Genomic DNA, 26,006 nt, shown 5'->3' on the forward strand with positions numbered 1-26,006 from the left:
CCTTAGGTAGTTAGAAATTAATTAATTCCTTCTTAAAGAGGAAAGTTAAGGCCTGTGACTATGGATCTATTTGGATTACCCAGACTACAGTCTGATGGATAAAACAGGTCAGTCTCCATTGGACCTATTGGTGAGGACTGATGCTTGACTGGTATACATCGTCAGAAAGTAACATTCAGAGTTAGAATCGGACCTTATACTTTTCAAACTCAATAAGATTTGTCTACCTTAACTTTCAGAAAGAAAATATTTCTGCATATTTTGTTTTTATTACATTTTTTTATAGCATTCACAAATTTCACTGCAAATGTCCTTTAGTCCTCATATTCTATGAGTGATGTTTTTTACAAAGGGGAAAGAATCGCTGTTTTCTGGGTCAGAATTTATTCATCTAACGCTTATTGTTGGTTATAGTCAGCTAACATACTTCCTAATTTTCTGCGGAGCGCTAATGGAAGTGGTGGCAAGGCAAATCAGTTCCTTCACTTTTATTATGTATTGGATATGTTTAAAATTTTGTTATTTTGATTTCAATAATTTTATTTTTATACTTTCATGAACATATATTTATTATATAAATTCAAATAAAAAACTTATTTTCAAAATTCAAAAAAAAAAAAATTTTATTTTTATAATTTCATAAACATATTTCTGATAAAATTTCAAATAAAATTTTAAAAAACTTACTTTTCAAATTTTGTTAGTAAAAGTGCAAAGACTAATTCTGTTATTTTTATCTGTACATTTTTGTTAATTTTTATTGCATACTTTTCTATTGGATTGTGTAGTGGACTTTCGGTTAGCGTTCAAGTTGTGGATAACTTGGCAAAGACTAAAGTTACCTCTCATGAAAGAGGAGAACTATTTATGGCACAATGGGAGATTCCATTGTGCACACATGGGTCAGTCTATTCTTTGGATTATGATTGGCTGAATCACCTGATTGGATATGCTTGTACATAAATACAAACCCTCAGTCCAGCTCAATCTGGTGTCAGTCTTGTGCCTAAGCTGGACCCTTGGTAAGTGTTGCTGCTATTATTATTATTGTTGTTGTGTGTTATTGACTACTACAGTTCTTTTGATTATTCTACACTTTTCTATAATGTCCTTTTCTTATATTTCATTTCAATAAATCGCTTCACAGTAGAAATACTGTAGTCCAATAAAAGTGAATGAACCGATTTGCCTTGTCATCGCTTCCACAGAAAATTAAGTATGTTCGATGACTATAATCCTTCTTGTTGGTTAGTTTTTGACCTTGAAGTAGTACTTTTTTTTTAGCTCTTTACATCAAGTGGCTTCATACCTTGTCTGGAGCGATTTTCATAAAATAAAGAATGCAAAAATAGATCCAAAAGTTGTACAATATTTACCCAGCAACAACCACATATTTGCCACTTGAGCTGTCTTTGAGTCGATCCAAAACTTTAAGAGAAACTTTGGCTTTCTTCTTTCCATAAAGCTCCACTTCATCAGCTGATAGATTAATTTCACGGGCAAGAGAAGCAATGTTTTTGGGGAGTTGACTTTTGGCAATTTCCAAATCACTGTAAGTACAAATGATAAAAATAATTAATGAGTAAATAAATTTTCATGTAAATAAAATTCTGCATTTTAATTTTTGTTTTTTTACAGGAGAGTCGCCACTTATCAAGGCCTGAAGGCCACTGGAGGATAAGGGTTAATGAGTGTATGGTGGTCACCAGGACAACAGCGTAGTAATCATTAGTGGTGGAAATTGAATATCATTTGATTATTTAGGGATCGGCTTAATTAGAACTTGTTTACATTGGACTTGAAGGTGACCATATTGTAATCAGTTGGAAAGCAAGCAAGTGGAACAGAGTTCTGCAGGCGGACAGTTCTAGGAAAGAAGCTTTATTCATGGAATCTGCATTTAGATTTAGGCACAGATAGAGAATGGGGGAAATTGTTGATAGTAGAGTGTAACTAGGCGAGTGTTTTTTGTGAAAGTTTGGCCAGGGGATATCATAGATGGAAGTTCAGATAAGCATCTTTTTTTATGAAAAGATTGCTAGAGTAGACACAGGAAGAGGTCACAAGGAAAAGAAAAGGTCATCATCTACGAGGATTTGAATCCTGTCATGGCAAGATAGAGTGCTCAGAGAAGCTTCTGCCCAGATGTGGCAACAGTATTCCATCCTAGGACGTATTTGGCTCATACAGGTAGAGAATTCTATTAGCAATGGGATATCTACTGGAGCAGTAGCGTGATCCAACCATTTTTCCCCCCTGTGATCTTCGCAATGGATTTGATGTATGTGTCCCATTTCAGATCAGGAGTGAAGTCAGACCAAGAAACATGGTGCTTCGCAAGACAAGAGTCATTCATTTCAATTGGGGCAAGGTGGAGGTCAGAGCATTGATGATGGAAAGAGAGAAGCTTGGTTTTAAAATTAACTAACCTTATTTTGCCCTATTGCACCACGTGATCAAGGTCCGAATTGTAAAATAGTACAAACTGAATGAAAGAATTTCCATTTTTCTAAATACTACTCAAATGATGGGTTAAAATATTTGGTATATGATCATAACTCTCCCTTCAGGGGTTGGAGTTATAGAATAAATATTTTATTTTTAGAAAATTACCTGGGTACATTCTCATGGATATCCAAAGGTAAGATCCTCAAATTCCAGCAAATGGATGGCTGGAAAAAAAAAGAAAAAAATGTTTAATTTAAAACTGTTTAAATAAGATTGGAATCACAAACTGTTAATTAAGCCTGATTGGATATTTTTTATGTTAGCCAATAATTTAATTCCAATTCAATAAAGATAAAATTTTAAATGCTTATATGTCTGATATCTCTATCTTTATAAAGTAAAATATGTTTATATATTTGAATGTACATTATTCACTCTTAAACTAATTAACTGATCATTATTGATTTTGAAATAGAGCTGTTAACGCCTTTGTGAAATTCAGATAGCTCCAATTTTTGTAAAATTTTAACATTTGGTATTTGGCACCAATTGGTATTATTTGGCACCAATTAATAAATAATTCTCTAAATTACAATTTGTTTGGAATACTTTAAAGGAGTTTTAGGGGCATAATATAGACACAACCACCCATCTAAAAATTCAAATATATTTGCATCGAATTTGATTCATAGTCATTAGGCAGCAATTAAGTAAGATTCCCTGAATTTCAATTTCTTCTTAATTAAGTCCTTTTTAAATAAGAGAAGAATCCAGATTGTCCTCGATGGATGTACGTCAAAACAATATGATATAAATGCAGGTGTGCCTCAGGTATCGATCCTTAGACCTTTATCATTCCTGATATACATAAATGATCTCCCTGATAAAATTGTCTCTGAGATGGGTATATTTGCGAATGACACCACGCTCTGTGGTAGGCACGAGGGGAAAGTGAATGAACACATATCTAAGGCAATGGCGGAAACTCTAGAGGACAGCTTCAAGTCTGCAGCAGTCTATAGTGGAATAGGGACAAAAAAGGATGGTAACATTCAATGCTGCCAAACTAAACTTCTTTCCTTTAATAATTACAAGAAACCGTCTCAACCACTAATAGCTATGGCTAATGATACATTCCCTAAAAGTATTTCGTTCAAAAAACAAAAAAATCCCTTAAGCTTAAGACTTAAATTTTAGACATTTTCTAGAATGAAAATGATGTAATGGATCTTGATTAAAATTAGAATAAGGATTATAGACATAAGGTTTAGTATCATTATATTTTGATTTTAATCTTTGTAAGGTGACATAAAAGTGGTGCAAAACTGTTTCACCAAGGAATTAATTTTACTAGGCCTATGACATATATTTAAGTAGTTTTATTGTATAGATGGGATTTATTTTTTAAAAAAGTTTTAAAGTGATCCAAGAATCTACCTGGATCATATCCATTTTACTTGCAGCATGCAAGACATTCATGAGAAGCATAGTGACGCTCATTGGACCGACACCACCAGGAACAGGAGTGATCCAGGAAGCGACTTCTTTGGCCTCTTCAAAATTCACGTCACCATGAAGATGTTCCTTCTTACTGTTATCTGGAAATACAAAACAGAATTGATTAACAGGATTTTTAATTATTCCACTGATGAGAGAACAGGTCTTTCTTCTTTACCCTGTGCACATTAATGCCACGTTTCTCATTTTCTTGTGCTATCCACTTCAGTCATTGTACATAGCATAGACTCATTTTCTGAGCACAATAGAGCTCTAAAACTTGGTGACACTAAGAATACACTAGTCACACACATACTAACTTTAAACCATGAATTTAATACACAATTCATGTTTGTATCACTGAAGAATCTGGATGAACCTTGGATGAATCATCCGTTAGGAAAAAATTTTTTAAAAAGTTAAGTCATGGATTATAAGGAAACATAATTTTAGACTAATTTTTTTTGTAAAAATAATCAATTCTGTCTCTCCCTGCTTTTGAAGAACATTCTCTCCTCCTGTGGAGAACATTTTTTCTCTCCAATAAACGCATTTAAACTGCCAGCCGCCTCTTTATGTTTCTGTGTAAGAAGTTTGTTCATTTTGAGAAACAGAAGTCAAAGTCTGCCAAATATAAAACAACCAATTATTTGGATCTTCCTGCTTTTTTTTTTTTTCATGATCTTAAGATGATCTTAAGCATGATCCCCAGTCATGTGATACTGGAATTTCACAATATTTTGGAGGATATGATCCTTTTCTCAAGTGTTTATATTTCTTTGCCTGGGACTTCTCTCTACGACATATAAATGTGTTGATTCAGTCAAAAGTTGTTTCCTAATTCAATATTTAGTTTTCCTGTCTTACAACCTGCTATAGCAGGTAATAAGGTAGTAAGCAGGAAATAACCATGTTTCTTTTTAAATTATGTTTTTTGCATCTTTTACCCCATCCATTTCTGAAAGATTTTGTAAACAGATGCTTTCAAAATCTTGTTTCATAGATTCATTATTTTTGCAAATCGTATTTGCATTATAGATTATTAAGAATCTGCCGAACATATAGCAATCAAATATTTACATATAGAAGTCTTTGATTTTGGTATATATATATATATATATATATATATATATATATATATATTACAATTTGGTACATGGACAATGGAAGACCAGATAAGATCTCAAAATTGGATTTATTAGACCATAAAATCCAACCTTGCTTGCTTTTCGGATCCCATGGCACAGTGAATAGCGGTGTCAAGTCTTTACGATTCCAAGTGAGCATTATCTGAAGATAGCAGTTTGAATCCTTAAGCAACAACAACTATGGAAGGCAGTAATTATTGAAGATACAGTTACAAGACTCAGCATTCCTATCACGTCACGATTAATCACCTGAAGAAGGCCAGAGGATGAGTTGGCTGAAACATGGTGAAACAACAACTATGAAGATGAGGATAACAGTCCACTAAAGAATGAATACACATATAGCAATCAAATTTCTCTCCATTTTCCTTGTAGTTTCTAGCATGTTCTTGAAAATTCCTTCAATGCTCTTCTGGCTGACGTTTCTTTATCTGAATGTAAATGTCCAAGGGATTCCACTGCTTTTGATTTTGATTTTGGTATTCCAGGATTCTTGTTGAGTTGTCTCGCCCTTTATTAGTCACTCTGTAAAATGAAATCCAATATGGCAATCCAAGCATGATATGGTATAATCACGTGGAAACAACCACTGATAAAACATGTCAGTTTTAAGGTGTTCATATTGAAGAAAGAATTAAATATTAAAAATTCATATTGAAGAAAGAATTAAATATTAAAAATGCAATTAAAAATATTTTCAATTGATGTGTAGCTTTGATATGTGTGTGTAAATAAAACTATTACAAATAATCAGTTCTATTTATTTATTTTTTGTAAAAGTCATTCCAGACAAGGCATGAAACCACTTCATGTAAGGAACTAAAAGAATTTTCTTAAATAGTACTTCAAAATCAAAAACTAGGCAATAATAATGGTTCTATACATAGATTACTACTTAGAAAATAGTAATTCTTTCCTCTTTGTCAGAAATATCACTTATGGCATGTGAGGACAAAAGGACAAAATAAGGGAAGGGGGAGTTATGAAGGTGCTGATAGTAAACTCAAGGTCCACTTTCTACTCTCCTCTATTATTGAGTATTATTAGATAAACAATTCTCCAGATTTTTACCAGGATTACTATATAGGTATATCACTATATAAGTATATCACTATATAAGTATATTACTATATAGGTATATTACTATATAGGGTATTTAATTCTCTCCCACTGCAAGAACTGTGACACCAGGGTCGAAAAGTGGAAACAAGGAGGAGGCGCACTCTGACCTGCAAAAAGTGTTGGCAGTCCCTGGTGAGAGCACCTCAGGTGATTAGCAATAAACTAAGAGAGAAGGCAAAGCCTGGGAAGGTGGACCTCCTAGGACTGCACAGAACCAGCATTACATCGCAATCAACAGAAACTAGATTACAGAAATGCTCTACTGTCTATATATATATATATATATATATATATATATAATCTTGGGAGTTTTTTAATCTAGAAAACTATATAAAAGACAATAAAAAAATTTTGTTAATTTTTTAGTCCTTTGTTGGAAAATTATTTTGTCAGTAAGTCATTTAATCTCCCGCAATCACTGAATCAATTTGCTTTCTCGAATTCACAATAGTTCTGAGTTTCCAGGAATCATCATTTATAATATATACACACATTATATATATATATATATATATATATATATATATATATATATATATATATATATATATATATATATATATATGGTGGAATAATAAAATTGTCGCCCTAGAAAAGATATGACTATTTCCATTTGATGAAAACCGGTTTTCTTTTTTTGCTGCAAACCATCTACGAGTTGGCTAGTTGTGTACAAACCCAAGAGCTATCATGTTTGAAAGTGACACAATGTTCAACGAGCGAGATTGGAGATGCACCACTGTACAACTTATGCTCTCTACCGATCCAAGTTATGACAACAGGACCATTGCCAGCACCCTCAAAATGCATCACTGGATTGCCACGAATAACAGGAATGTGCCCAGAGTAATGAAAAAGTTTCCAGCCACGGTTATAGTCTTTGGTTTGGTTTCAAGTGAGGGTCACATCATGCCACCTCACATCTTCAAAATCGGTTTGAAAGTCAACACTAAAGTACACTCGGATGTGCTGAAGAGTGTGGTAATCCCCTCGTGCAATCAGGTGGCTGCTGGCAGACCCTGGGTGTGGCAGCAGGACTCAGCGCTGCTCCACAAGTCCAAAGAGACCCAGGCTTGGCTTCAGGAGTGCTACGACTTTGTACCCTTCTCTCACTGACTCCTCCTCCTTCTCCGACCTGAACACGCTGGATTACTTTGTTTGATCATACATTGAGAACATCACCAACATGACCTCTCACAACACCAAAGCCAGCCTGATCGCCACCATTCGCTGAGTATTTGCCGAGCTCCCACTGGCACTTGTGGAAAAGACATGCTCTCAGTTCCATATCGAGATGGTGATTAAGGCTAAAGGCGGCAACATTGAATAGATGTCAGCTCTACTACATAATCAAGTTACCTGAATTGATTTATATATATATATATATGTCTTGGGAGTTTTTTAATCTAGAAAACTATATCAAAAAAAGTACAGACAATTACTGAATTGATTTTTTCAATAAGTTTTAAAATAAAGCTGTAGTATTGTTTTCTTTAGGGTGACACTTTTATCGTTCCACCCTGTGTATATATATATATATATATATATATATATATATAAAAAAAAAAAAAAAAAAAAAAAACTCTCTCTCTATAGATATTAACTGTGGCGTCTCTAAATCAAAATACGCTAACGGAAACAATTTACTGCACGAGCGTCGCCCTTTTAAAATTCATCATTCAATAAAATAAAAAGCTATAGCAAACATCTAAATGACTACTTTAAATACAGTTCCTGATTTCAAAAAAATGAAAACCAAAAGGTAATTATATATATATATATATTTTTAAATCAAATTTATTATGTAAATTCAAAAATATATATATTTTTTCTACTCATTTCTATCTCTAACCTATACCAATTTCCTTATTAATTTTCTTATAAATTTTATATCCAAACCTTTTACTTCAATTTTTCAGATTCATCTGCCTTACTTTTAATGCTAGGTTTATTTTTGGTGTCTTTTCAATTCAATAGAAATCCTTCTAAATTTGCTGATGAGGAGACCGTGCTTACCAAAAAAACTATGTATAATTATTCTACGTGACTTCATGTATACCACAAATAAAAAGCACGGATTTCCGAAACGATCGTACAGATAATTGACTTTGTTGTTGTTCCTTCTTATGAAACTGATTTTTAATTTAATTAAATTTTGATTTTTAAATTTTAAAAATTTTAAAACTTTTAAATTATAAATCACATTACTTAATATATATATATATATATATATAAACATTGGCTAAGATAATAATCCTAAGAAAAACTGTAAATAATAGATATAAGGTGAAGTTGATATTTTTTACCTGAGATGAGGTTCGTCCCACAATCAATAACCACAGCCCCTGATTTAATCCAGCTCCCTCGAACCATGTGAGGCTTGCCAGAATTGACCACAAGAATATCAGCATTCTTCGTCTGGTATTGAAAAACATAAAATGTACATCATAAAGAACAAATAAAAACCTCCACCCATTCCAACAAAATAAACAAAATTTTAATCAAAATCATAACTATACAATCAATTTCTAACTAACAATAAAATATTGGTTAAAAAAAACAAAAGAAACTTAAAGTGGAAGTGTTTAACTAAATAATATTTTTTTTTATCTTGTATAACCATGTTGTCCTACAACAGTAGTTGACTCCCACTTCCTGAAAAATAAAAATACATATGCCATGGACTTCTTCATCTGTCCTAGACAACAATTATCTGTCCTAGAATACAGCTGAAGATGTAAACACTGGTTAACAATTTTTATTCATGCAAGTAAAAATGCAGACACACAAACACAGATATATACATTGCGTGTTATTGTAGACCTGCTACTATGACTCGCATCTGAGTTAAATTTAGAATCTCAGCTAAAACTAACTCTGTTGTACAATCTTTCAAATTTGTCTGCTTGCCTCGATTTCCTCACTCTCCGAGCTGATATAACACCTTAACAGTCAGCCTTGATATTTACACTTGACTAAAAATCCTAAATTTCTCATCTTCTTCAGTCACCCACGCTGACCACCAGAATTGGCCACATATGCATTTTTCTCTATCCAGCCACCCAGAAGGTAACAATTAATTGTTAAGGCATCATTGCATCTGAGATATTCAATAGATTTGCTGGTCTTTTTACTGTTATTAGTTAGAGTTATTTTATATTAAACATTTTTTTACAATCATTGAAAATTCAATTTTAGCAATAAACAAATACAAAACGTTTCTAAAATGTTGAATTTTCAGTTTAAAGTACAAATGCAAGGATGAAATGACAAATTTTAATCAAAATGTTTTGTTTTTTTATTTTGGTTGACAACAGATTCATTAAATGTATTACTAACTGAACAGAATTTAAATTTCGATCCCAGCTAGCTATTTTACATTGTCAACAAAACTTTGTACATAAAAATTGATATTTAAAAAACAAAATAAAAAAAACAAAAAAAACAAAAAAAGAACATGTTCATTCCATTTTATAAATGCATCACACATTTTGGTTCATTTGAAAAAAAAAGAACAAAAACAATTCTCATGTCGATAATCACATCATATTTTGTGAATTCTAATACATTTTATTTTCATGTCACAAAGCATCAAATATTTCAAATATTGTATTTGGATGTTGTTTCTTCAAATAAATCATCTTGAGAAAGTCTTCAAATAAAGAAAAAAAAATTGATGATTATCTAAATAATTTTGTTTTTTCCTTTTTCATTGTGGATGTGACCGGCTGTTTGTGTTATATATTATGGCCTCCTACACCAGTATGTAGAGATTAGCTCAACTAGTATAAATCTTGAAAGTGTGTCATTTAAGTACATTTTCAGTACAATAAAGCGGCGAACGAAACATACTCAGAAATCCAGTGAAGTCAGGAAATAAAAGTCAAAGGTTAACTATCTAGACAAAACAAGTTAGTACAGATGCAGAGGATGTAAGAGGTTGGATCACGTGTTCAACCAATTTGAATTTGTAACAGTGATTTGGAGTAGTTGACGTTTGGGAGGCAAACAGAACAGCCGTGCACTAACAATATAGAATCTGAGTGAACTTTGGACGAGCTGTCAATCAAAGAACACTTAGGAAGAAATAAAAAACGTTTAGTTATGTATTACAAAGGAAAGAGAATTTCAAACTAATCCTTTTTTTTTTGTAAGAATAATCAATTCTGTCTCTCCCCGCTTTTGAAGAACATTATTTCTCTCCAGAAAAAGCATTTAAGCTGCCAGTTACCTCTTTGTGTTTTTGTGCAAGATGATTGTTTGATCAGTGATGCAAAGAGACGGACGCATGCAGGGAAAGAGCAATGATGAGAAGAACATGAAAGTCAAACACATATGTCCAAAATCTTTATTTAACTGGCCACAACTGCAGCGGGTATGCATCATAGCTTCATGGGGGATGCCCTTTTCACTTCCCTGCAACATTGCGAGCTTGTCATTGTTTTATCATTATTTCCATGGGAAGTGCTCGTCTGAGCTCCAATCTCTGGTAGCCCCCTCGCCAATCTTTCATGATAAACACCCGTCTAGCTGAAACCACTGTCAATAATTTTCCCCATTCTTTATCTGTGCCTAAATCAAAGCGTAGATTCCATGAACAAAGCTTCTTTCTTAGAACTGCATGCCTGTGGAACTCTTTTCCGTTTGCCTGTTTCCCACCTGACTACAACTTGGATGTCTTCAAGTCCAACATAAACAAATTCCTGATAAATCGCCCCCTTAAGTAAGACACTCTGCATTACTAACGATTACTACGATACTATCCTATAGATTACTGTACACGCAATAACCCTTATCTCCGAGTGGCCTCCGGGCCTTGATAAGTGGTGACTACCATGTAAAAAAAAAAAATAAATAAAAAAAATTGTTGAACGGCCAAGCACAAACATGTGAAGAACCAATGTGGTATCATTTCTCTTTCGCTCCCACTATGTAACATTTGTCCATTTAAGATCATCAAACATTTTTAATAAATGTTTATTGAAATGTTATTTCAAATATCGGCGTTGACGCACTTGTTATATCTAACCACACTGATGTGTCATTTGTATATACAAATTTACTTACGATGCTCTGCAAGTTCTCTGTGTGCGAATGGCAATGAGTGACGGTGGCATTCTTCCAGGTGAGCAGAAGCGACAGCGGCGTTCCGACCAGGTTGTCACGACCAATAATCACAGCATTTTTGCCAGAAATCGTCACATCTGAAAAGAAAGATGCAGTAAAAAAAAAATAACTTAAATTTTCATTGAATCTGCTTTTATTTTAAATTTAAATCCAACACACAGCACATCAGGAATCATTGGCCGTTGGGAACCTAGTCGAAAATGATTGCTTCAAATTCGCCCTGCACACAAGGTTTGAAAGTATGCAGTATCCCTAGGTGTAACTGTGGTCAGCCGGTGTACGTATATGGATTCCACACCCTTTTTTGTACAAGAAGTACATTTCCAAAATACAACATTCTCAGAATTGTCTGACAATTCTTAGACACCATTGGATTCTCATTGATCTTTAAAGAAGTTAGTCTCGACAGAGGGGATTGCAAATAACAGTGTTTCCCTTTGCAAACAACAAGTCACTAACATAGGATGTGACTTGTTAGAACATTTTTGAGCTCTTATCAGTAATAGAATTAGTGACAAATCTTGGATATGTAGCAGCATCAATAGGGAATTGATGTTGACAACCTTCACGTGTTCCCTCCCGTAAGTACCCTCATGCTTTTCTAATATATATAATTCTAACTAGACACATATCAGAGAAATGAATGCCAACAATAACCATTTGATTCATAGAAAAACGTATGACTAAACATCAGCAGACATTTGTAAGTGATTAAAATATGATGCTCTTCGATAGATTTATGTTATAACCAATCGTTGTGGACATGAGTGGAGCAATAGGCCACAATAACAGGACTTCCTCAACAGTCATGGTCTATTAATGTGCTACACCGAGGATCATCATGAATTGGCTTTACAAGCGTCTCCCCATTGCCACTATTCAACAAAACACCCAGAGTCTGCTCTTAGTCTGTCAAGCCAGCAGGGCATCCAATGAAAGTTCCTGATAGTTGCATATTGGTTACAAAAAAGGACATTTTATTGATCACCTATCATTTGCTGTTGTTAAATAAATTTTTCATTTTTTAATTTCAATCAAACGCACTGATCATGTGATATCCTTCTCCTAGTGAATGTGAGTTTAAAGGGAACATTCAAAATGGGGAGTTGTGCAGCAAGATGCTTGTTTACATTACATTCAAATTTCTGCATGTTAGTTCAGTCGAAGAACCAAGAAGCAAAGAGGGAAGCAAACTTGTTTCCTTCGATAACTACAAGAAACCTTCTCTACCACCAACAGCTATGGCCAAAGACTCTTTATCTGAAAGCACATCTTTTAAACTCCTCAGCCTAACGTTTACAGGAAACAGGAGTTGGAACAATTACATTGAGAGCATTTCCAGGACCGCTGCAAAAAAGGTAGGTTCTCTCTACCGTGCTAGAAAGCTACTAATGCCTGAAAGTATCCTGTACCTCTATAAGGTCACCATTCGCCCATGTATGGAGTATTGTCATATTTGGGCTGGTGCATCTGCTACTAGTCTCTCACTCCTCGATAGGGTTCAAAAGAGAGTTGCCAACCTCATAGGTCCTGAATTGTCATCTAAGCTTCAGCCTCTGTCCCATCGATGAAATGTAGCATCCCTCTGCCTGTTCTACAAGTACTTTAACGGTGAATGCTCCGACGAGTATGTGTACCCCCCAGACATAAATACCCAAGCACTTGTACCCCCTAGACATAAATACTCTCGACAAACCCAACAAACAGCAAAATCCCACCCCTTCACAGTTGAGATCCCTAGATGTAAGAGAGCCATCTACTCCAGTAGTTTCTTCCCCAGAACCGCTAGACTTTGGAATTCCCTTCCGGGTTCCTGCTTCCCCAACTGTACTGACATGCAGAAGTTCAAGTGTAACATGAACCACCGACATCTTGCTGCCCAACTCCCTACATAGTACCCCTGTAGCTTATGTCCCTGATAGTAGCCCTCTACAGCAAAGTGGCAATGTGCCTTGTTTGGGGTGAAAATGTAATTAAAAAAAAAAAGAAAAAAAAAAAAGAATTCCAAAACAAAAAGCAGCCAAAAGAAAGAAGCTGTTACAGAAGAAAGTTTTCCAACATCTGGGGACCTCTACAGTGAAGGGAGGGAGGGAGGGGGGGATTTTGCTGTTAATCAAGTCGGTCAAGAGTATTTTCATTGAAGGGATACAAATGCAGTAAGTTTGCGGAGCACATTCTGTTGAAGTATTTAAAAAACAAGCACAAGGATACAATGTTGTGGCGATGGGACAGGGGCCGGAATTTGGCAGACAGTGCAGGATGTATTTAGTCAGATACTCTTTTTTGTACCCTGTCTAGGAAGGAGAGACCCCCAACAGTTGATGCACCAGCCCATTTATAAAACCCCATACTCTATGCATAGACCAATGATGGTTTATAAAAATTTCCATTTTCTTGTAAGCATTGTTTTTATAAACGGGAAAAATAGGAAAAGGTGAAGCTGAACAGGTTTCTAATTTCATGTTACATTTTATTGATTCCCAGACGACACTCATGAAATCGATCACTTACTTGTTCTAGTGATCAACTCGAGAACTGCTCGGACAATGGATGGAATAATTCCATTCAAATCTCCAACAAAAAGTTTGGATACATTTTCAGAATTCCTCCTGTAAAACAAAAACCAAAAATAGAAAAGTAATAAACTCAAAACTGATAGATATTTTTTTTTTTTTTAACAAAAACAAGACACATGGCTACAGAAGCATAAAGCGGCTGCCGGAAATTAAGGACCATGCCTGCAGGGACATTCTTAGTAGGGAGTTGAGCAGCGGGTTGTCTGTTTACATTCAAATTTTTGCATGTTAGTACAATCAGGGAAGATGGAAACGGAGAAAATGCCAAAGTTTAACAGTTTATGGGAAGAAATAATCACAGTAAAAGGCTGTCCGGGATCGGTAGATCTCTACAGTGAAAAAATGTTGCATCCCTCTGCCTGTTCTACAAGTACTTTAACGGTGCTTGTGCTGATGAACTGCAAGCACTTGTACCCCCTCAACGTAAATACCCTTGACAAACCCGACAAGCAACTAAATCCCACCCCTTCACATTAGAGACCCCTAGATGTAAGAGAGCCTTCTACTCCATTAGTTTCTTCCCCAGAACCGCTAGACTTTGGAATTCCCTTCCGGGTTCCTGCTTCCCCAACTGTACTGACATGCATAAGTTCAAGTGTAACGTGAACCGACATCTTGCTGCCAAACTCCCTACATAGTACCCCTGTAGCTTATATCCCTGATAGTATCCCCCTACATCAAAGTAGCAACATGCCTTGTTTGGGGTGAAAATGTAATAAAAAAAATAAAAAAGTGAAGCATGAGAGTTTTGCTGCTTTGAGTTACTCAGAGGTATTTACGTCAAAGGGGCACTAGTGCTACGAGTTCATCAGAGCATATTTCATTAAGGTGCTTGTTTTTCAAGCACTTTAATGAAACACTGTGATGATAAGACAGAGGTTGGAGTACACACATACACACACACACATATACATATTATTGCAGCCATCCTATCCAATGAACCCCATAAGATGATCTGACTATATAGCATAATAACGTTGACAAACTGGTTCTCACCAGATCATCAGTTAAGCAACAGAGAGCCTGGCTAGTACCAGATGAGTGACTATTTGGGAATACTAGGCACTGTTTATGCTCTCCACTTATCCCAGCATTGTTTCTAGTTGTTTTGAACTTATATATATACTTGCAACTGGAATTAAAACAGGAGAGGTGTGGTTGAACTTTGCACAATTCTTACCACAACAACTTCACGTGCAGGAACCCTACAGTGGCTATTCATAGTCTATCAAGATTGAACAGAACTGTATATATATATATATATATATATATATATATATATATATATACACACACACAAAACATGCAAAAGCATGTGCAATACCCTACCCTCATCAGCCACCAACCAGGGTGATAACACAGTTTCAGTAGCTCAAATTGGTATTGCCACTCTTGATGCTACCAAGCAGCTTTTGCCATTGGGCAGGATATTAAAAAAAAAGAAGATCAACAAGGAGAAATTATAACGCCTGTTCATGCTGAAGTCTTTTCACTCTAAACCAAATCCAGCTTGACACATATTGAGCTGTGTTCTTAAAACGATCAGAGGCAACTTTCAGATTGCGGCCCATGATTCCTATTTTTGTAAAAAAACGAAATGACTGAGTGTTCTAGAAATCCACGATAGGGTGCATACCTGATATACAAGATGCAACACTCATCCTTTACAGTTAATTCTATAAAGAAAAAAAGAAGAATGTTAACTCACCCGTCAACATCCTTCGATGTTGAAATACAATTCATAACTTCCTGTTCATTGATGTCATTGGTCGACTCAATCGGTGACTGTTGGGAATAAAAGTTATCAATGAAAAACAGTGGAGACATTTGGGAATTGTAATGAGGAATTCCTTGACAGATGACAGAATAGAAAAGAAATGAGTATAAATAAATAATAATTAAGCACATCTACTGAAGAAAATGCTATTTAAAACTTAAATTTGACAGGCTAAAAGATTGTTATTTAAAACTTAAATTTGACAGGCTAAAAAATTGTTATTTGAAACTTAAATTTGACAGGCTAAAAAATTGTTATTTAAAACTTAAATTTGACAGGCTAAAAAATTGTTATTTGAAACTTAAATTTGACAGGCTAAAAAATTGTTATTTAAAACTTAAATTTGACAGGCTAAAAAATTGTTATTTGAAACTTAAATTTGACAGGCTAAAAAATTGTTATTTAAAACTTAAATTTGACAGGCTAAAAAATTGTTATTTAAAACTTAAATTTGACAGGCTAAAAAAATGTTATTTGAAACTTAAATCTGCACAGTCTAAAAAATTAAAACTTAAATTTGACAGGCTAAAAAAAAACGCCATTTTAAACTTAAGCTTGACAGGCATATGAAAATCTTATTTCAAACGTAAGTTTAACAGCTTCAAGAAAAATTTGTTTCAAATTTTAACTATCAAACAACTAAAAAAATATGATAAACTTAAGTAACTTCAATGCAAAATAATTTTCTCGTATGACATCATATTTATCCTTCATAATAATGAAGGATACAGATACATATGAGGGCCATTCTAAAAGTAAGTCTTCCTATTTTATATCTCAAAAACTAAAATGTTGAAGAGCTACAAAGACAGTAGTACCTTTAAAACAAGCATTCTTTTTTATTCTGAAATTTATATTTCTACATAGTCACTACCACGATTCTCAATGCAATTCTCTTATGATGCTTTAGTCATAAAAGTCCGGAGTGCATTTTATCACTCACGTCTCTGTCACCACTCTGAAATCGATAAACCCATCTCCTAACTGTGTTGACATCAACTGCATCGGCTTTGTAAATGCTCAATGGGCTCCAGTGAATATTGATCGGTTCAATTTTTTTCTGCATGGAAAAATTCAATGATGCATCTCTTCTTCTGACACATGTCCATGGCAAGGGTTGCTATCTTAGAGTCTCGTACCATCAATATTTGCACTGCAATTCCCTCTGATTCATTCAGGTGGAATAAAAATAGGAGGCATTACTTTTGGAACGTCCCTCGTACTTTTAGCCTGTCAGTTATAAAAGCTGCTAATATGAAAGCAAATTCTAAGTGCATGAAATGCATAGTGGGCCAAAGGCAAGAAATGACTATTTGTTAGTTGTGCGCATCAATTTTATGTTTATTATGTGTATGGTCATGTGACACTGCCTGGAAACACGGCTGACAAAATAAAAGAGTTAAAAAGTGTGTGTAACGTCGCTTTTTTTTTTTTTTTTTTTTTTTACTTGTTTCTACTTTTCTCTATCAATCTATCTGTTTTCTTCTCTTTGTCACCTCTCTCTCTTTCACCCCAGTTTCTCTCTCTCTCTCTCACACCCTCCCCTCGTCGTTCTATCACAAACATTATTACATATCAAAGAATGGATGACAGTTCTTGAATCAACAAATGTAGAACAGTTGAAGTAGAAAGTTTTGTTTACAGGGAAAAGCTAAGGAGAAAAATGATAAAACGTAGAGCTGGGGGGGGCGGATAAATAAAGACCCGGTCAGAGATAGGTTACTGTGGAAGTTGATTTCTTAAAGTGTCCTACACATGCCAACATTTAAACCGATGATTACGATGATGATTATAATGATGATGACAAGGAATCTGTAGCAGAAACAAATAGAACTCTTTCCTTGTGCATCAGTGCCTCCCCTGACTGTGCGATATGGCACATACTGACCAATCAGAGGCATAGCACAGGGACCTTCCTTACCCGCTAAGGAACTCTAACTGCTTCCGTTCCGGACGAGAAAAACTCCTCCTTTTCCAGCCAGACGCCAAAGAGAGTGGACCTGTTTCCTCCCTCACTCTCACTCTCTCTCTGCCTACACCACTATCAACAATTCTCACTTGGGAATAACTACCGGGCAAAGGCAGACAAGTTTTATCCGAGTTATATCTTTTTGGCATCTTACCCTGACTTGCTTCAATAAACCTTTTCCTTGTTAAGTTTTACTAAGTTGTTTGTTCGTTTATTCAGTAGCTTGTGTTGAATTAATTATTTTATTAGGGAGTGCCCGAAAAGCACCAACTCAACTCTCTAAAAATCTAACACACAAACACAGATAGAAAATTTGATTTTCCTTTATATGATAGAATAGCATGGCTACCCGGCATTGCCTAGGTGTATGGACAACAAAATAAAAGAGTTAAAAAGCATCTAACATCTTTTTCTTAAACCTCTCTCTCTCTCTCTCTCTCTCCTTTTCTTTCCCTCTATCACCCTCTCACTATATCACAAATACTATTTCACACCAAAGGTTTAAAAAAAAAAAAAAAAAACTACAAAATTAAAAAAAAAAAATAGTGCTCTAAAATATCAACCTCTCATAATGACAATGTTTTTTTCTGATAACTCTTAAATTAATGGATATAAAAAAATTTAAAAAATGTCTAATATTATGTCCAAGGCAATGCTGAAAAAGAATTTATCATCTTTATGGGGTTTTTTCTTGTGTGGTTTCTGACTTTTAGGTGGACACCCACACAAACAAACAATTGGTTTTTATATAATAGATTCATGCAAAAATCAATTGAAATATGAATTTTTAGTCTCTAACTACTTTATAAAAAAGTCAACATTTTTTTTGCAAAGTTAAGTGGGTCACCTCACTTGAATTCTTCAAGCATAATGAGACAAGTATTCTATAAAACTTATAAAGATCGATAGCACAGCAATAATGATTTTTAACATAAATTATGCGGAGTTCAATTTTTAACTTTTCGGTGATTTTTGTCATGTCATAAAATCGAAAAAATTGATACATATACAAAACTAGATTTTAGAACTTGATTATAAAATTTTAATCATGTCATAAATGTTATAATATACAGAATTCTTCAAGATCTCATGTTGGCAAGAAGATGTAGAAATTCCCTTTGTTAGCCCTTTTTTCAAAGGGACATAACTCTAGCTTATAATATAATACATTTTTACATTCAGAGGCCGCAAGTTAGTTCAAAACTTAGATGGAACAAAACTAAAACGGTGTTTCCCAGTGTAATTGTATCACAATTGTGTCGATTTTGGTTAAAAATCATTGAGAGGTATGAATTTAAATTTTTGTTAAGTTTGTAAGGAGAAGACGGGGCAGGGTGAGGGGATGAATAAAGTCAAAAGTAATCTTTACCTGAACAATAATTCCATGGATACTGTTGTTTTCATTGAGTTCTTCGATTTTCTGGATGACCTGAAATGGAAAGAATTGTTATATTGATGGAAACAACAAATACAAACATCCCTTGCAATGCAAAATAATATGTGAGGAGTCAAAGTTGGGAATTAGTCACGTCTGGAGTCAGTCACTTGGGGGTGAAAAAAATCAGAAATTTGTCACTTTTGAAAGAGATGAAACCAGCAACTTTTCAAAGAGTCGAGAGTCTGACACCTTTGAGGAAGTTGAGAGGCCAAGAGTCAGTCACTTTTGAAGGTGAGGGAAACTGATAAGTTTTAAAGGAGTCAGGAGGAAGTCAGGAGTCTATAACTTTTTAGAGAGTCTGCATTCAATCAGTTTTTGAAAGTGTTGACCAGAGGGATCTTGATGATTAATGCTCTTCAAAGTGTTGCCATGAGTATTATAATTTATTTTTCTTGTGGTCTTTATTTGATTTTGCCAGATTCCAAAACCAGAATTTATCTGGTCTCGTGGAATATCCAGCTACATGTGGTAACATTACTAGGATATTATACATCATTACTTTCTTCGTATGATTCTGTGCTTAGCCATGTTCAGAGGACCATTTTATTTTGGATGGCATACTATGAGTGTCTAAGTTTATTTTATTTAAACACTAATAATTATTACATATTATATTGTACCAAATATATAGTAGTGGTTTCAAAAGTAAAATATATATATATATATATATATATATATATATATATATATATATATGACTTGGGTGCTAGCAATTAGAATCAAAACTGAAACCAAAATTTATAGTACTTCAACCTGAGTCATTACCATTTGAGCTATTGTCAGTTGGATAAGAAATAACTAAAAATGGACTAATGTTAACATATAAATGTATATAGATTTGCACATGTGTGCCAGAGAACTTTAAATTGACTTATGCTTACCAAGTGTAATTTTTTTCAATTTGGACCCCTTAGCAACTATTTTTACCAGCTAAAACCCCATAATAAAACGGTCCACAAAAATGCAATCATATGACCTGCCTCGCACCGCTCTGCAACCTTTCATCTCAGAGAAGATGCAGTTTGAAAAAACAATGGAGACAGACAGATATGGTAAGTTTTATAAGGGAAATTTGGTCAAGATTTAGTTCTGAGGTAAACCCTTGTACAGAAAGACTGAAAACACTGGAAGATCATGTCTAGCAGTCATTCAAATATTCTCTTCTATTTTTTTTTTTTTTCATTTTAGTTCAGTTTGTTCTCAGAGATTAAGGAATTATCTCTTGGAGATAATACTTAATTTCTTCATGAGTTACATATATATAGATATTTTTGGATGTTCATTTCAGGATTTTCCTTATTCCACAAACCTTTAATGAATAAAGCAGTAAGGAGTAATGCACCACTTAACTATTAGGAACATTTGTATGTGTGTTCACTGCACAGGCCGTGATCGTCCTACTCATTGTGCTTGCCAAAATTATTATTCAATTCAATCAGTTTTACAATAAAGGAATTTTCATTCCGAACAAAACTCACAACTCCAGATTAAAAACAATTAAGGAAGTTTTTTTTTTTTTTTTTTTCTTGAACATTAAAATAGTACTCTTTTCCATAGGTTGAATAGCAGACTTGCAAAACATGATTTTTGCCTGACCAAACCAGAATCCAAATCCAATCAATACAATCCTTTAGTTAAGAGCCCTAAGGATCCACTTTGCCAAGAGAGACACACTGACTCAACTGACCACCAGCCCTCAGAAAAAAATTACTGCCTGTATCCTGCACAAAGGGTCAGCTCTAACTGCCTTCCCTTTACGTCTTTTGGAATCCTTTCACCCCTGACCAGAAATCTTAGATTCTGGCCTATGTCAATGTTCAACATTCGACCACCCAAAAGTTGATTACTCAAGACCAGAGATAACAATTAGATAGTGTCAATTGAAAGGGCATATTTGCAGATAATCATCAACATTATTTTTCTCAAGTGGGGTGGCCTCATCTTGAATCCCATTTAATGAAGTTAAATAAAAAACATTTCTTGGGTAGCTTGACTCCAACCAGATATTTTTAATTCTCTGTGACCCACCCACACACTTTTTACCTTGGCTGGACATCTATCTTCTGCAATGACTGCCATTAGCATGCATCACGAAAAACATGCAACCAAGCACATGTTTACACTGTTATAGTTTATTTTTCTTGTGGTCTTTGTTTGGTTTTGAGAGTATCTGATTTTAATAATAAAAAGGATTGGAGGGGAGTGTTAAGCATTGAGCCATTCCGTTGAACAAAGATGGCGGTAGTAAAACCTCAGTATCCATCAAAAACATTTCAACAGGGAGCAACGACAGAATCAATCAGGTTAAAAAATTAACATACTGATTCATATGAAAAGATTTACAAGAAACGGGTATTGGCAACCACAGAGAAAACCATAAGGATTAAACAATACCCCTCCTCCTCAAAAAAAGGGTGGGGGCTGGCAAAACTTGCACTTTTCACAAATATCTAAAAGGACACACATTAAATTTTTCCCCAAATCCAACAAAACTCATCAGTGCAACCCTCTGTGGTTAGTTCGTGCCAATCAATGAAATCTAGGCCATTTTTTAAAGATGGCTTATTATGTCAGTCAGATATGGTCATCTGCGGTTCCAGAAGAACGACCTTGCCAGGTTTAACCTTCCTGTTCTTTGAGAAGGGTTTATTTTTAGTTTTCTTTTTTTACTCGCGTTCATCCCTAACAAGGCATATCGCCACTTGGACATCAAGGGGTACTATTTTGGACCATGCTAATCGCCTAAAGGATTCTTATCAGGTAATGCCAATGGGGCTGCTCAGGCAATTTTTTCTTCGATCAGAATGCTTCTCCTCTAGGATATTGGCTCTTCAAGTACCAGTTTCCTGACCTTGTGTCTAATCTTCCTGGCATGGGAGGAAGATAGATAAAAACAAAACTCACAATTAAAAAACAGTTGTTTACATTAGTCAAGCTCTAGTGATTGCAAGGGAAGACAACTCGTGATTTCCTGCTTGTTGCTGTGTTTTCATAGTATAAAACATCTTTTTAAACTCAAATTAAATACAGCCACCTAGCCCCTCTCAAAATGAGAGAAACTATATCAAACTTCTAAGGTGGCCCCTTCACACTCCCTCCCACTCTTGCAACCATTATCATAGAACTGACAAACTGCACCTATGTTGAAATACCATAATTACACTAAACCATTTGTCTAATCTTACTGGCTTAGCCTAATCCTGCTAATCTTTCATGGATTAACACAAATCTGACCCCCCCCATTTCAAAAAGTAAATAAATATCACTCAATGCGGATTTTATGAAACAGTCGCGTTCGATTTGAACAGGGATTTCTTTGTTATAATTGATGATGTAACAGCCGTGACAGAAGACTCAATCATCCATGACACAACCGCAGCTAGTCATGGAGGTGAAGGGGTTGATATTTACCATCAGGAAAAAAAAAACAGCTGAGAAGATTAACTCTTTCTGAAATCTATATAATTGACGATTATTTGTCTGCCTGTCTGTCACTTAAGCTGCAAAGTTGTCAAGTTTTTCAGAAAATAGCGACCGATTTCAGAAACAGACATTTAGTTACCAAGCTCGCACAGGACTGATTTATCAAATTTTTATTTTTTCACCATTTTTTTTTTTTAACTCTCATTCATCTTAAACAAAGCACACAGTGCCATTAGACATAAGGAGCTATTATTTTGGACTATATCTACAGGGACACTTGAGAAGCGAGATGTCTGTTCACAGTACACTGAAACTTCTGCATGTCAGTCCAATCAGGGAAGAAGGAGACAGGGAGGGAATTCCACGGTCTAGTAATTCAAGGGAAGAAACTATTAGAATACAAGACATTCCGGCATCTGGGGAATCTTTTAAGTGAAGGGGTGAGATTTTGTTACTTGTCGGGTTAGTCGGAGGTATTTTCTTCAAGGGGGCACAAGCGCTGTAAGTTTGTCAATTCCATTAAAATGCCTGTAAAACAGGCATAGTGATGCAACATTGCTGCAATGAGGTAAGGGTTGGAGTTTGGTTGATAGTGAGGGACTTATAAGGTTGGAGACTCTTTTTTGGACCTTATCTAAGAGGGAGAGACTAGTGGTAGATGCACCAGCCCAGATGCAGCAACAATACTCCATGCATGGGTGAATGGTGGCTTTGTTTCAATTTGCTTCAAATTGTGAGGCACAATTAAAATACTAACAATAAGTGTCATATCAGTATCAAGCTCATACTTGATTCATCGTTGGTCATCAAGGTAACAGTTTATCAAATCTCGATAATATAACAGTTTATCATAATAGTTTATCAAATCTTGATAATATAACAGTTTATCATAACAGTTTATCAAATCTTGATAATATAACAGTTTATCATAACAGTTTATCAAATCTTGATAATATAACAGTTTATCAAATCTTGATAATATAATAGTTTATCATAACAGTTTATCAAATCTTGGTCAGTATAAGTTAGTCCATCACTACAGTCACTGAGGATCTGTTTCATTGTCTGTCTGAGATTTTTACAATAGAATTGCTTGTTGTTGCAGATCCCCAATAGTGGAAATTGTTGGCTGTCCTTCCAATCTTGGTTCTTGCATGGTTCAGGGATACACAGTTCTTTCTTTGAAGATCCACTCCATGTGGGAGATGCTCTCTAGGTTATTGGATAACTTTGTTCAAGTAGTCATTGGTTGCAAACTTCATGAGCTGTCACTATTAAACCGGGAAGTTTCTTTGAGACCAAATGGAAACCGAGTGCTTCATTACATCCATTATATTCAATGATATAGGAAGTGATATTTTGAAGATCGTCTCATTGGTAGAGGTGCGATCCTGAATGGGCTTCACACTCACTGAACCTTGCCCCCAGATTCATACAAAGAAAGAAAAAAAAAATGAATTATGTTCAACAAACAGTAAATCTTTGGAACAGCATAAAAAATATGAGAAATTTTTTAAACTAAAAGATTTATTTTTTGTAGTTGTTGTTGTTTTTATATCGTTTGCATTTATTGGAAAAAAAAAAAAAAACAAAAAAAACTCCAACATTGAATTTGGTTACAAAAATGATTTTTTTTTCTTTCTATGGTGATCCTTGATGTAGAAATATTGGATCTATATACGCGGATCGAGCATTTCTCTACTCAAATTCAAGACATTAAAATCAATTTCCATTTGACACAAGGAGAGATCAGTGTTATAGTTTGGCAGTGAATATAAAAGCAATGTCTATGACTGATGAAGCCCTGAGTTGGCCAAAATATTTGATTTATATATTTTTTTTTATTGAAAATAAATCTTATAGCATAGAATTTGATTTCAAAAATGATTTCTTATATTTCTATTTTTTGGTACTCCTTAATATAGAAATATTGGATTTATTATATATACTAGTCTGGGTGCCCGGCGTTGCCCAGGCGTTTGGAGGTGTGTGTGTAGGGGTGTTGGTTGAGCAAAAAAATAAAAAAGTGGTAGTAGGCAGGCAGGCAGGCTCGAACCCATACTGCGAAGGAGGAAAAGAACATTGAAAAAAAATGTGACGTCTTTGCCGTTGCGTCCATTGCAAAACCAGAAGTGGCGAACGTCAAAATTAAGGCTAGTCAATCAAAAAGAGTGAATGATTTGCTAAAATATCTGTGAAAAGTTCCCAGTTGAGGGTGAAGGAATTAATGTTTTTACCCAATTTTTCGATATTTGTCGTTCGAAAGTTTGAAATTTTAAAAAAATACAGGTTTCGTCAGGTTTTGACGCATCTGTCAAAAGTTTTTATCAGACATACAAACACACACACGCACAAACAAACACAGATTTTTTTCTGGGTGCCTGATGTTATCCGGGTGTTTGGAAGTGTGTGTTCAGCAAAAAAAAAAAAAAAAAAAAAAAAAAAATGGTAGTATGCAGGCAGGCTCGAACCCATGACACGAAGGCGGTAGAGAAAGTGAAAAAAAACCTGACGTCTTACCTCTACTCCATGACGCAACCGGAAGTTCAGAACATTGAAATTAAGTAAAATCATTTTGACTTGCAAAAATGGCAATGTAAAAAAAAAAAAAATAAAAAATAAAAACCGACCCTCCTTGTAGAAAACTGCCCAGGAATTAAAGTTTTTAGCCAATTTTTCGATATTTGTTATCCAAAAGGTCGAGCTTCAAAACAATACCAATCTCATGAAAATCCGTTGCCTTTGCTGAAAGTTTTAGGCAGACATACAAACATACATACATACATACATACATTTAAACAGACAGGTGAGATTTATATTATAGACTAGCATAGATTATATTGAATTTTATCAATTAAATTCAATAAACAATCTAACAAGTTGAATGTGTGATGTGTTCAAAGGAAGAATTTTACCATGGAGAATGGGGTTCCACATGGCCACTTATATGTTAGCCTCATGTCTCTCCGAAACTGATTAAACACTACTTTTTACATATGATCTGCTTGACTAATCACAGTTTGATATTTTTCACCCCCACCCCGATACTCTTTAACACTGGAAAATAGAAAACCTCAAACACTTACATCCTCTTGAGTTGAAGATTTTGGCAAGTCTGCAAGAATGGTCTGAATTCCAACCTCGGCGGCGGCTTTTAACTTGTGCTTCACATTGGTATCCTCTCGATGACCGACCTGCGAAAAGATAGAAAATGATAATGCTAACAATTGTTTTAAAAAAAAAAAAAAAAAGAAAAATGGCTGTAAATGACATCAACTAACATCAACGCCATCAAGCTGACATTTTAACTTTCAGCATATACTAGCCGGGGGTACCTGGCGTTGCCTTGGTGTTTGGAGGTGTGTGTGTTGGGGGGGGGGTAGACCAAAACGACCCTGTTTAAAAAAAAAACGTTGGCCGGGTGTTTGGAGGTGTAAAAGAAAAAAAAAGTTTTAGTAGAAAGGTAGGCTTGAACCCCGAA

General features: G+C 34.8%; 1 protein-coding gene across 1 annotated transcript in view; it reads right to left on the reverse strand.

The window, feature by feature from the left end:
- LOC145296781 (C-1-tetrahydrofolate synthase, cytoplasmic-like) overlaps positions 1 to 26,006 on the reverse strand; it is a 193,298-nt gene that overhangs the window by 88,926 nt on the left and 78,366 nt on the right. The window contains exons 3-11 of the mRNA XM_080142848.1: positions 25,612 to 25,719; positions 19,034 to 19,093; positions 15,627 to 15,703; positions 13,854 to 13,951; positions 11,283 to 11,419; positions 8,522 to 8,633; positions 3,886 to 4,046; positions 2,614 to 2,672; positions 1,377 to 1,550 (exon numbers count right to left, since the gene is read on the reverse strand). Of these exons, the coding sequence (XP_079998974.1) occupies positions 1,377 to 1,550; positions 2,614 to 2,672; positions 3,886 to 4,046; positions 8,522 to 8,633; positions 11,283 to 11,419; positions 13,854 to 13,951; positions 15,627 to 15,703; positions 19,034 to 19,093; positions 25,612 to 25,719 (986 nt within the window). The remainder of the gene's footprint in view (positions 1 to 1,376; positions 1,551 to 2,613; positions 2,673 to 3,885; positions 4,047 to 8,521; positions 8,634 to 11,282; positions 11,420 to 13,853; positions 13,952 to 15,626; positions 15,704 to 19,033; positions 19,094 to 25,611; positions 25,720 to 26,006) is intronic.

The sequence above is a fragment of the Euprymna scolopes genome, chromosome 2 (genome assembly GCF_053919585.1).
Source record: "Euprymna scolopes isolate OS-2025 chromosome 2, ASM5391958v1, whole genome shotgun sequence".
Taxonomy (NCBI): Eukaryota; Metazoa; Mollusca; class Cephalopoda; order Sepiida; family Sepiolidae; genus Euprymna; species Euprymna scolopes.